Consider the following 14321-nt stretch of genomic DNA (forward strand, 5'->3'; position numbering starts at 1 on the left):
TAAATACTTGTAGCAACAATTAAATAAAAATTGCACTGATTGCAATTTAAATACAGACAAGGGGGGAGTTGTCTTGTTAAATAAATCTGGTTAATTGCATAATAATATTTTTGTAAAAAAGAAAAAAAAAACACGACAAATCAGTTGACCTGCAAAAGTCAAAATTTTATTGATAAAGCGCGGCTAGAATGAATGTTTTAATTTTTAAGTAGTGGTTAATAACCTCTAAGGCCAAGATAAAGCAAAAGAATTTATATTAATCAGCTGATAATGAAGGCTGGATGTTGTGGAACTAAGAGTATAAATACTCAAGTGAAGACAATTGTAAGGTACAGTCACTTTCAAGGCGTTCCTTCAACAGCGCCTAAGAACAACCAACGAAAAGTAATATTTTCCTGTAAAAGAAAAATAGCTGCTGTATTTTTAAAAAAAGTCTTGGAGACTTAGTGCTTGTCATGCATCGTATTGCTATTATATTAGTGGGTTTGGCCAGCCTAGTGGCCAGTGGTGTTATAATGGATCGAGGTGGACGAGTGGGTCTTAGTGCTAATATTGGTTTGGGTGTGCAGACAATGCAGGGTAAGTTTGTAGCTGGTAAAAGATAAGTTACTGGGGTTTTAACTGTTGGTGTGTCATTGTTTTTAAAAAGGTATAAGAGCAGGAGTTGGTGGTGGTATTGCAGGATCTGGTGTGGTTAACACTTTAACCAAAGATGAATTATTGCGTCAAAAATTCATTTTGGATGTTTTACATCAGGTCTATATGCCCCTGCAGCAACAAGAGTTGTTAATGTTGGACGATCGTAGCCAAGTTACCAATGAGGATCTCTACCAGCGTGTAAGTTAATGATTTAAAGATTTCCCTCCCAATGATCCTAAAGGAATATTTTCTCCATTCAGCCTTTAACCCAAGAAATGCACATGGTTCTGGACATGTTGCGCAGCCAACAAATGCTGGGCAAACAAACCATTTGCCGCATCAATAACGAAATACATTTGCAGCAAATGTTGGGCCTCTACAGACTTTTGGTGACTGCCCGCGATTTCGATACTTTCAAACGTTTGGTGGTCCATGCCCGCCAAAACATTAACACCGAAATGTTTGTCAATGCCTTGGTTTTGGCTTTGGGTGAACGCAGCGATACCCAAATGCTAATTGTTCCCGCCTTGTATGAAATTTTAGCTCAAATCTATCATAAAGATCAAGTGATTGATGAGATTGCTCATGTTGACACTGGAGTGTCTTCAGTTAGACCCCAACTAATGGATGTTATTGGTATGCGCCGTCAGCAGGGACTTTGGAACTCTCGTATGCAGGAGCAACAGGGTGGTTTATTGGGTGTCCTGAATAGATCTCAATTGTGGATGCCTTGGCGTGAATTCCACAAGCAAATGGCTTGGCGTAAAATGGTGGGTGGTGGTAATGTTGTGCAACAGGATGTTAACCAAATGGATAAAATGGTTATTCCTCTGCCCGGCAATGGCTTGTTGAGTGAAGATGTCGGCCTTAAAGCTTATGTGAATTTACTAATCGATGAATTGATTGTGAACCAAGATGTTATCAGAGACTCCAACAGAAACCAAAGAATTGGAATGGGTGGTGTAGGACGTGATACTAATGAACGTGGCATTTGGGGTAATAGAGGACGAATTAATCAGGATGATAACCTAGGTGGATTGGGAAGAAATCGTGGTGTTAATGATGAAGACTATTTGAGCAACCAACAAGGCAATATTTTGGGTGGCAGACAAGGCATCAATAGCGATCGTCTATTGTTTGTAGGCCGCCGTCAACGTGTTGATGATGATCAGCTCAATCGTGATAGTATTGAAGGCAGAAGACTTGGCTTGGATGTTGATGAATTGAATAGAAACCGTGGTATTAATGCAGGCAGAAGACTAGGCTTGGATAATGAAGATGATTTGACTGGAAATCGTGATATTAATACAGGACGCAGACATGGCTTAGATATAGACATTGAACATGCTATGGATAGAAATCGTGTTATGTTAGGAGGTAGAAGACAGGGCATCAACAAAGCTGAATCCGATATCCATAATATTTATGGTGGATACAACAACGACCAGCTAATTTCGGGAAGAGGTCTTAGAAATCGTTTGGATCTGGATAACGGACAAGGTGTGGGAGTACGTAACCAGCAAGAAGGTCAAAATGGCATTAACACTGTCAGTGTAAACGATGCTCGTTTATTGTTTGTGGGCAGACGTCGCAAGAATCCCAACAATGTGGTAGATACAAGCGGCCGCAATAATTACAATGATAATGATGAGATCTCTGGTGGACGTCGTGTTGCCAAAGAAGGCAAGGATAATAAGGAAGGACGTCAATGGAATAAGCAACAACAACAACAAGATGATGACGAGAATACTCTTTACGATATCAGAAGACTCAACAATGAGCGTTTAACAAATAGTGAGCGTTACATTAATGTCAATAGACGTGGCATGATGTGGGACCAGAATAATGATGATGAGGATAATTTGTATTCGAACTTGAACCGTGGCAGGAATGATATGAATGGCAATTCTCGTTATCAGCAAATGAATTCAGATGTCTATGGCCAAGGACAAGGTTTAGGCAGAGGCATGGGTAAGGGTCGTGATGATTTCCTAAACGTTGTCACACGCGGTGGCCTCGGACAAAGACAATATTATGATCAGGATCAGGATTTAATGTTCAATCATGGCAATATGGGACAATATAATCGAGAGAGCTTAGATATGCATTTGCCCACCACCAGCATCAATGATGAGCGTTTGTTGCACATCAACAGACACAAACTCAGCAATGTGGAAGAAGGACGTCGTGTCAATAACAGACAAGGAGATTTTGATGATGATGAAGATCGTTCTCAAAGTGGCCAGCAAAGAGGCAAATATAACCAGGCTGGCTCTCGTTTAGATGAACAATCCAACTGGCAACGCAACTCCTGGGCAATGAATCGTCAAGGCTACCAAAACAGTCGTGATAATGATAATGACAACAGCAAACGTGGCCAAAATCGTGGTAAAGACAATAACAGTGGCTATCGCTACAGACGTAGTCTCCTCAATCAAAATCAACAGTTAGACAACGACAATTCCATCAGTGGTAAATTATTATTGCACACCTTACAACAATTAGTAGCGCGCCTTAATGTGGAACGCATCGCCTTGGGACAACCTCAATTAATTGCGAATAACCAAAATAATCTAGGTCGCGGCCAGCTTTTTAACAATTTGCGAGGTCAAATATCCCTTAACCGCAATGATATACAAGGTGTTGATGTACAAACAGCCAATAAAATTGAAGAGATTATCCAGCGCATTGACAATGTTTTGCAACAAAGAATCGGTGATATTTCCGTAATGTCCTACAATCAGAAAGTCAATGAAATTGGTCTCTTATTGGCCGGACAAATTCAAGATATCGGCTTAATACAAATCTTGGCAGAGATTCAGCAACAGGGCAGTCTTCAGCAGCAGCAACGTAAAGGTCAGGTTGCCAATATTTTGGAAAATCAAGCAGCTCAAATACTTTTAGCCGGCATTGTGAAGGTGATTGATAATAAGGTGCAACAGGTGTATAAACAGCGTGAGGAGTTCATTTCCACTGTCCGTGGTGTTACCATCAACCATGTAGATGTTGATCAATTGCAAACCTATTTGGAACATGCCGAAATTGATCTCAGCAATTTGCTAAAGAACAATTTGGATCAAGCTAAAGAAGTTGTGGGACGTGTGCCACGTCTTAATCACAAAAACTTTAACATTGAAGTTGATGTCAACTCTGATCGCCAGCAGCAGGTGGTGGTGCGTAACTTATTGGTGCCCAAAGTTGATGGTCTGGGCAATATTATACCCCTGCAGCAAAGACGTCAAAATGTCATAGTTTTGGATATAACCACAGTTGAATTGCAGCCAGGCCACAATCTGTTAACCCTCAGATCGAATGATATAACCATGACTGCCCGCGATACCACTCCTCTTACACAAATCTATCAACATGTCATGCAGGCCTTAAATGGCAACACTATATTGCAACAGGATATGTTGGTGGGTCAAACCAATAAGTTGCCTCATCGTCTGTTGTTGCCTCGCGGCCGCATCAATGGCTTACCCATGCAATTGATTACCGTTATCACCCCTGTACAGAGATCCGCTGGCATTATGACACTTCATAGAGGCGATGGCTTGGATACTTTGCTGCTCGATCGTTTGCCTTTGAATTATCCTTTGCACTGTGATATCACCGATCTTGACCGTGTGGTCTCGATGCCCAATCTAATGGTTAAGGATGTTAAAATCTATCATGATGACAATATTAAAATGCCTCTTAGCCATTTGTACTAAATAATTGAATGAATGCGATGACGACAACTGAAAGTGATTACTGTGTCTGTGCTCTTGGACTTGATTCCCTCCTCCCCCGATTATTTTTAATTTCTTAATATATATTTTTGTTTAATTTGATTAAGTGTTTGCAATAAATGCCATAAAAAAGCATAATTTTTTAAAAAGTTTTTTTATTTACAAGAATTTCAACTATTTAGCTTGGAAAATATATTGCTTCACCAAATTCGTCAAAGGAGGATCGGGTCTATATCAGTTGATCCTCATATTGTTTGTTAAGTGAATTTTGACCGATTTGATAAATTCCAAAATGTTCTGAATCTCAAACGTTCTGGAATGCCTGCCAAATGTCGTTTTATTTCCAAAATTTTGTTATAAACTAATTTTCCGATAAAATTTCTTTATTTTCAACTTCTTTAACATTAAATTTTCCCAAGAACAGTTATTTTTTTTTTGTTCGAATCTCATATCAGCACACATTTTTAAAACAAAATAATTTCCCATAAAACACAAACACATAAAGTAAATCTATATTGTCACTTTAACAGTTTATCAATTGTTAAACACCCCCTTCCAACTCCCCGTTTTTGAACATTAACAAAACCCTTGTATTTTCCCCATTTATATCCTTTTTAATCCTTCCTCAAACAGATCCTTAAAGGAATTTTAAACTATTTAACACACAAGTGTAACAAAACATAAACATGTGTATGACTTTTCTATTCTATTCTATTTGTATTATTTTTTTTATACTATTCAAATTCAATCATTATCAAAATTCTTTGTATGGCTGCTTAATTCAAGAAAATTTGTTTCTCTCTCCCACTCTCCCCCTCTCTTTATTCCTGTTTTACATTTGAAATTCCTTAAGAATAGTATTGTGGAAATAAACAAATGAATCAAAGGAAATAAAATCACTCCCTCCTTGTTTCGTTTTTTCTTTCTTTTTTATTGTATTTCATGTGTGTTTTGTTGGTTTTGGAAGGAAGGGGGGAGATGGAAGCAACTTCCTGTTTCGTTAGAAAAAATGTTTACAATTCCATTTTTATCCTTTTGGTTTTTTGTTATAATGAAAGTATGGGGTTTTATTATTTTTATTTGATTCTTTTCTTGATATTATAAAAAAAAGAAAAATATTTATTTGTATGTTAAAAGACGATTTGGCTTTATGCTCAACTTGGTAGCTCAATATCACGTCTTCCTTACTCCCTCTGCCAGCTGTATATAAATTCATTCATTCATTTATTGTTGGAGAGCATAAAACTCTTTGTATTGTTATTATTGTCAATGTTGTGGGTTTTTTGTTGTTGTTGTTATTATTATCCCTAGCACGTTTTGAAGACGCCCCAAGTTGTCATTTGATTGAATTTCTTCACACACCAAGATTTGCCCAGATTTCCATAAGTTTTTAAAAAAAAAAAAAAAACAAAATCATATTTGAATTTGAAAAAAACTAAAATGTTTAGTATTGTAATTATTTTTCATAGCAAATAAATTTATTTCAATAATCGATTAAGCACCGATTAATCGGTTATAAATTCATGCAATTAATAAAAAAAAGTTAGAGAGCTATATTCGGCTGTGCCGAATTTTATATACCCTTCACCAAAAAATATTTTTTTTTAATATTTTTATATTTAAACAAAATAATTTTTTTTTTAAAATGTTTTTAAATTTTTTTTTAAAAAAAGTTTTTAAAATTATATTTTAAAAATGTTTTAAATTTTTTTTAAATAAAATCTTGTGATATTGTTAAAATAATTTGAAAATTTCGCTGTTTTTTTTATTAGTTGCATGAATAAATAACCGATTTATCCGATCTTAATCGATTATTCGAATAAATTTATATTTTTTCTAATTGTTTTTGCCCAATTTTTATAACTCCAAAATAATTTCGTAATTTTTGCGATTAATCGATTGAACGAATAATCGATTAATAATTTATTATTCGAATAAATTTTAATATTTTCGAAAAATTCCTGCTAAATCTTTATAATAATAAAATATTTTTTTTCAATGTAGCGATTAATAGATTGACCGAATAATCGATTTAACCTAATTATTCGATTATTCGAATAAATTTATAAAAGTCTTGTGAAATTGTTACAATAATTTGAAAATTTCGCCAAGGGTATATATAAGTTTGCCATTCCGTTTGTAATTTCTACATTTTTCATTTGCGACCCTACAAAGAATTCTTCCGACTCGGTTGCTATTTAAAATCGACAAAATCGGCCCACAAACGTCTGAGATATAAGGAAAAAACCGGAACAACATCGATTTTTTTTACCTATTTCTGACCTATATCTGGATTACTAAGTCATGTATATCTAATGATAGATATTTCAATGTCCATTGCATCGATGTATATAAGGCCATAGAAGTTGGACCTACAATGGGTCAAAATCTGGGAAAATTTTTTTTAACCCGAATTTTGTTTTCACAAAAATTTTTTTTTGTCATAAATTATTTTTAAAAAAATTAAAAAACAATATCACCAGATTTTTTAAAAAAATATGTAAATTGTATGCCAATATTGAATAATTAAAAATTAATCGATTATTCGGCCATACGATTGATCGCTAAACTTAAAAAAAATATTTTATTATTATAAACGTCTTGCAGAAGTTTATTGAAAATATATAAAATTTATTCGAAAAATCGAATAATTATGAATCGATTATTCGTTCAATCAATTATTGGGATAAATTACAAAATTCTTGTATAGTAATCGCTACATTTAAAAAAAAATATTTTATTATTATAAACATTTAGCAGGAATTTTTCGAAAATATATAAAATTTATTCGAATAATCGAATAATTACAATTAATCGATTATTCGTCCGATCGATTAATCGCAAAAATTACGAAATTATTTTAGAGTTATAAAAATTGGACAAAAAAAATTAAAAAAAATATAAAGTTATTCGAATAATCGATTAAGATCCGATTAATCGGTTATGTATCCATGCAATTAATAAAAAAAACTTGCGAAATTTTCAAATTATTTTAACAATATCACAAGATTTTTTTTCAAAAATATATGAATTTTATGCGAATAATCGAATAATTAAGATTAATCGATTATTCGGTCAATCTATTAATCGCTACATTTAAAAAAAAATATTTTATTATTATAAACATTTAGCAGGAATTTTTCGAAAATATATAAACTTTAATCTAATAATCGTATAATTACGATTAATCGATTATTCGTCCAATCGATTAATCGCAAAAGATACGAAATTCTTGTAGAGTTATAAAAATTGGACAAACAATTTTTGAAAATATATAAAGTTATTCGAATAATCGCTTATGGTTCAATTAATCGATTATTCTGTGATTCGATTAATTAAAAAAATTGCTCAATTTTTATTATATTACACATACTTTCGGTTTTCTTCCTTAAATTTTGATATATTTATTCGAATAATAAAATATAAAATTTATTCGATTAATGGAATAATTAAGATTAATCGATAATTTGACCAATCGATTAATCGCAAAACTGAAAATATTTTAATATTATAAAAAATTTGCGGGAATTTTTCGCAAAATAAATAAAATTTATTCGAATAATTTCGATAACTTGATTATTCGTCCAATCGATTAATCACAATAATTACGAAATTCTTGTATAGTTATAAAAATTGAATAAACAATTTTTGAAAATATATAATGTTATTCGAATAATCGCCTTTGTTTCAATTAATCGATTATTCGGTGATTCGAATAATTACAAAAATTGCCCAATTTTAATTATATTACACATACTTTTGGTTTTCTTCCTTAAATTTTGATTATTTTTTGTTCGAATAATCACTTAAATTCCGATTAATCAATTATTCTACGTTCGATTAATCGCTCAAAATGAACAAAATTGTCCTATAGACAATATAGCATCAGACAAATTTTTTAAATAAATTTTATTTATTAAAAAAATCGATTATTACCCTTTTAATTGGTTAATCATTCATTCGATTAATCGCATAAAATATAAAATTGTCACAAAAATTATTAAAACATATATTTATTTGCATATTCGATTATTCTGCTATTCAATTAATTGTCAAAATTAACAAAATTTCCGTTTTTTTTAACATCAAAAGAATTCTATGAAAATATATTTATTTATTCGAATAATCGCTTGAAGACCCATAAATTTATTGATGTGATTAAAAATAGAAAGATTTCTATTTTTCGATTATCTAATTCAATTTCGATTATTTCGCTAAAATTCTGTTTAATCGAATATTCGGCAAAACGATTAATCGGAAAAATTATAGAATTTGTTTCTTATCATAAAAATTGCACAAGAATTTTTCCAAAATTTATTCACTTATTCGAATAATCGTTTGTATACCGAATAATCGATTATTCGACCATACGAATAATTTTAAAAATTTCCTAATTATAATTTTATTACACATACTTATGATTTTATTCCATAAATTTGGATTTTTTTGTTTGAATAGTCACTTAAATTCCGATTAATCGATTATTCGGTTATTCGACTAATCGCAATACTTATGAATTTTTGTATGACATATAAAAATTCCACAAGAATTTTTCAAAAAATATATTAATTTATTCGAATAATCGCTTAAATTTGAATTAATCGATTATTCTTCAGTTCGATTGATTGCAAAAATTTACATATTTTTAATTTATTATACAACTTTTGATTTGATTGCTTAAATTGTTATTAGTTTATTCGAATAATCACTTAAAATCCGATTAATCGTTTATTCGGCGGTTCAATTTATATATATAGATTGCTTAAAAACCTCTTCTTTGCTTATTAACATTATAATTAAGCCAGCGAATAAAACTTTTTTACTCAAAATAAATTAAAACTTCATTTTAAGCAAAACTATTCTTAACCCTTGTTGTTCGTTTTTTTTTTACATGCGGCTTAAAAAGATAACAACTTTTCTTGTGTTAAACAAAAACTTTTTTTAACTCTTTATCTTCTCCTACCCTCTACTCTCTTCAGCTAATTTGCTTTATTTGCAAAAGTTTTCGCCCGTATTTACACGCTAATTTATAACGCTAAAATATTGCAAAGTACCACTCACTAAATGAACTCTGAATACTAGAGCAGAAAAGTTATACTTTTACACTATTTAGGCAGCAGTATGAGCCGTAAGATTGCAGCACAACTAAAAAGCCAAACTATTTGTAAGAGGCTGTTTTGGTGGGTTTGTAAAAGAGTTTTCGACAAGTAAACGGAAATACTAAAACTCAAGTAAACAGCGTCTTAACTTCCGTCTCCGCAAACAAACACAAAAAAGCATTTATAACTGTTACATTCTGTAACTGTAAAGAAACCACTAGAAAAATTCTGTTATTAAATAAGAAATGCTGAGAGGGCACAATGGGAAATTCCTAAAAAAAAAAATGGATGCTCTCATTAATATAAAATAAACCTGATTATTTTGACATTTTCACTGTCTTTCTCTTTTATTTTAAATCTCTATTGCTGTCTGAAGTCATCCACTAACTTTGCTAAGTCAATGGTCTGCTTTTCCGGTTTGAATCCCTATTCCGGCCTAGAGAAACCCACTGATTTTGTCAGGTCAAAGGTCAGTTTCGCATTATATTATATCACGCCACTTTCACTCTTTCTTTTCCAGTTTAAATTTCTATTCCTGACCTGAAGGTAACCACTGACTTTGTTAGGTCAAAGGTCAGTTTGCCTTTCTTATTTCTGCATTGTCATGGCGAGCATGATCTTTGTCCTTTTTTTTTAACTGGGGGATAGCCAAATTTATTTGCCTTTTCCCATAATATTTTACTACTAATTTTTCTCCACAAATATTATTTAACAATTTTAACCCTTACTACCCCATAGTGTCCTTGATTTGCCGGTTAAAATTCAAAACTTTTTGTTAACAAAAATTACAACACTTGAATCAGTTTTTCTGTTACTTTTGCGTGCAGTTTTTATTTCGCTAAATACTTCAACAACTTGAAACTTTTAGCTAAACATTTTTTCAAGCAAGAATTAATTTTTCGCAGATTTTCTTAGTTATCAAAAGGGGTAAAATAAACTTTAAGAAAAAAGACAAACAAATAAAAAAAATCCTCCCAACTTATGCTAGATATTATCTAAAACTAATTATTACAACATTTAGGTTTATAAAAGCTGGCAAATACATATTTAGCTTAATATACAATATAGTAAGTGTATGTATTATTTTTAATAAGTCTGTAATTAAACTCAACCATCCTGAAAAAATTTTAATAGTTATTAAAAAGTTTTATTCCCTTATTGATAAGGCTGTAGAAGAGGTTGGTTTACGGCTTTTGTAGGTGTTCTCTAGTGTATATGACATTTTATTGCAATAATAATAATAATAATATTGTAATAATGTTAATGTTGGCTTCCTTGTCAATATGCCTTGATACAATAAGAACGAACGATTATAATAACAAAATGAAAAATCTCATTTAAAACTCAGACAAAAACTCATTATGTTCGATGAATATGAAACTGTACAGAAAGAATAATGGAAAAATGGAGACAAAACGACACACAGGTATATGAACAGGTCAGGTTTGATTTGGAAGGTACTTTCTGGACATTTTTCAGGGCGAACATTCTTTTAAACATTAGTTTTCCATAGACACGACTAGAAACAAGACTGGAAATAAGACTATAGACAAGATAGACTAGATCATAGTCCAGACTATAGACAAGACTTTAGTGCAGAATATAGACAATGGCAGAAGTCCAGACTCTAGTCGAGACTATAGACAGGACTAGAGTCCAGACTATATAGAAGACCTGTCCAGACTATATACAATACCTGTTCAGACTATAGTCCAGACAATAGACGAGACTATAGACCTGACTAAAGTCCAGACTATAGACCTGACTAAAGTCCAGACTATAGACCTGACTAAAGTCCAGACTATAGTCCAGACTATAGACGAGACTATAGTCCAGACTATAGACGAGACTATAGTCCAGACTATAGACAAGACTATAGTCCAGACTATAGACGAGACTATAGTCCAGACTATAGACGAGACTATAGTCCAGACTATAGACGAGACTATAGTCCAGACTATAGACGAGACTATAGTCCAGACTATAGACGAGACTATAGTCCAGACTATAGACGAGACTATAGTCCAGACAATAGACGAGACTATAGTCCAGACTATAGACGAGACTATAGACGAGACTATAGTCCAGACTATAGTCCAGACAATAGACGAGACTATAGACCTGACTAAAGTCCAGACTATAGACCTGACTATAGACGAGACTATAGTCCAGACTATAGACGAGACTATAGTCCAGACTATAGACGAGACTATAGTCCAGACTATAGACGAGACTATAGTCCAGACTATAGACGAGACTATAGTCCAGACTATAGACGAGACTATAGTCCAGACTATAGACGAGACTATAGTCCAGACTATAGACGAGACTATAGTCCAGACAATAGACGAGACTATAGTCCAGACAATAGACGAGACTATAGACGAGACTATAGTCCAGACTATAGTCCAGACAATAGACGAGACTATAGACCTGACTAAAGTCCAGACTATAGACCTGACTAAAGTCCAGACTATAGTCCAGACTATAGACGAGACTATAGTCCAGACTATAGACGAGACTATAGTCCAGACTATAGACGAGACTATAGTCCAGACTATAGACGAGACTATAGTCCAGACTATAGACGAGACTATAGTCCAGACTATAGACGAGACTATAGTCCAGACTATAGACGAGACTATAGTCCAGACTATAGACGAGACTATAGTCCAGACTATAGACGAGACTATAGTCCAGACTATAGACGAGACTATAGTCCAGACTATAGACGAGACTATAGTCCAGACTATAGACGAGACTATAGTCCAGACTATAGACGAGACTATAGTCCAGACTATAGACGAGACTATAGTCCAGACTATAGACGAGACTATAGTCCAGACTATAGACGAGACTATAGTCCAGACTATAGACGAGACTATAGTCCAGACTATAGACGAGACTATAGTCCAGACTATAGACGAGACTATAGTCCAGACTATCGACGAGACTATAGTCCAGACTATAGACGAGACTATAGTCCAGACTATAGACGAGACTATAGCCCAGACTATAGTCTCGTCTATACGAGACTAGAATATAGACCTAACTATAGTCCAGACTATAGACCTGACTATAGTCCAGACTATAATCCAGACTATAGTCCAGACTATAGACCTGACTATAGTTCAGACTATAGACCTGACTATAGTTCAGACTATAGACCTGACTATAGTCCAGACTATAATCCAGACTATAGTCCAGACTATAATCCAGACTATAGTCCAAACTATAATCCAGACTATAGTCCTGACTTTAGACAAAACTATAGTTCAGACTATAGACCTGACTATAGACCTGACTATAGTCCAGACTATAGTCCAGACTATAGACCTGACTATAGTCCAGACTATAGACCTGACTATAGTCCAGACTATAGACCTGACTATAGTCCAGACTATAGTCTCGTCTATACGAGACTAGACTATAGACCTGACTATAGTCCAGACTATAGACCTGACTATAGTCCAGACTATAATCCAGACTATAGTCCAGACTATAGACCTGACTATAGTTCAGACTATAGACCTGACTATAGTTCAGACTATAGACCTGACTATAGTCCAGACTATAATCCAGACTATAGTCCAGACTATAATCCAGACTATAGTCCAAACTATAATCCAGACTATAGTCCTGACTTTAGACAAAACTATAGTTCAGACTATAGACCTGACTATAGACCTGACTATAGTCCAGACTATAGTCCAGACTATAGACCTGACTATAGTCCAGACTATAGACCTGACTATAGTCCAGACTATAGACCTGACTATAGTCCAGACTATAGACCTGACTATAGTCCAGACTATAGACCTGACTATAGTCCAGACTATAGACCTGACTATAGTCCAGACTATAGACCTGACTATAGTCCAGACTATAGACCTGACTATAGTCCAGACTATAGACCTGACTATAGTCCAGACTATAGACCTGACTATAGTCCAGACTATTATCCAGACTATAGTTCAGACTATAGTCCAGACTATAATCCAGACTATAGTTCAGACTATAATCCAGACTATAGTTCAGACTATAATCCAGACTATAGTCCAGACTATAATCCAGACTATAGTCCAGACTATAATCCAGACTATAATCCAGACTATAGTCCAGACTATAATCCAGACTATAATCCAGACTATAGTCCAGACTATAATCCAGACTATAATCCAGACTATAGTCCAGACTATAATCCAGACTATAGTCCAGACTATAATCCAGACTATAGTCCAGACTATAATCCAGACTATAGTCCAGACTATAATCCAGACTATAGTCCTGACTTTAGACAAAACTATAGTCCAGACTATAATCCAGACTATAGTCCTGACTTTAGACAAAACTATAGTTCAGACTATAGACAGGACTATAGTCCAGACTATAATCCAGACTATAGTTCAGGCTATAATCCATACTATAGTCCAGACTATAATCCAGACTATAGTTCAGACTATAATCCAGACTATAGTCCAGACTATAATCCAGACTATAGTCCTGACTTTAGACAAAACTATAGTTCAGACTATAGACAGGACTATAGTCCAGACTATAGACCTGACTATAGCCAAGACTATCCATTTTGATATCGGAGCACTCTAGTAATTTGGTACTTTCAAACTAAAATAGTACTTTCTCAGTTACTAGAGACTTCGTACCATAACACCCTAATCCGTCGTCTATGACTGATATTGGTTTGTATGAAGCTGTATCAGTGTTTTTAAATACATTTGTGTGTTTGTTCAAGTTGTAAGCCATTTTGTCATTTACCAGGGAATAAAAGTAAAATGAAATTTCCAGTTAATGGTAAACTGCTCCTCTATAAAACATATTAAATGCCCACAAG

The 14321-nt window shown here is 33.5% G+C and overlaps 1 protein-coding gene across 1 annotated transcript; it reads left to right on the forward strand.

Moving 5' to 3' along the window:
* Window positions 1-328: 328 nt before the first annotated feature.
* Fbp1 (Fat body protein 1) lies at window positions 329-4508 on the forward strand. The gene is made up of 3 exons (XM_065504940.1): window positions 329-579; window positions 650-837; window positions 900-4508. Exons 1-3 carry the CDS (start codon window positions 456-458, stop codon window positions 4350-4352), a joined length of 3765 nt encoding a protein of 1254 aa, XP_065361012.1. The 5' UTR covers window positions 329-455; the 3' UTR covers window positions 4353-4508.
* The last annotated feature ends 9813 nt before the right edge of the window (window positions 4509-14321 follow it).

Source organism: Calliphora vicina, chromosome 3, assembly GCF_958450345.1.
Source record: "Calliphora vicina chromosome 3, idCalVici1.1, whole genome shotgun sequence".
NCBI lineage: Eukaryota > Metazoa > Arthropoda > Insecta > Diptera > Calliphoridae > Calliphora > Calliphora vicina.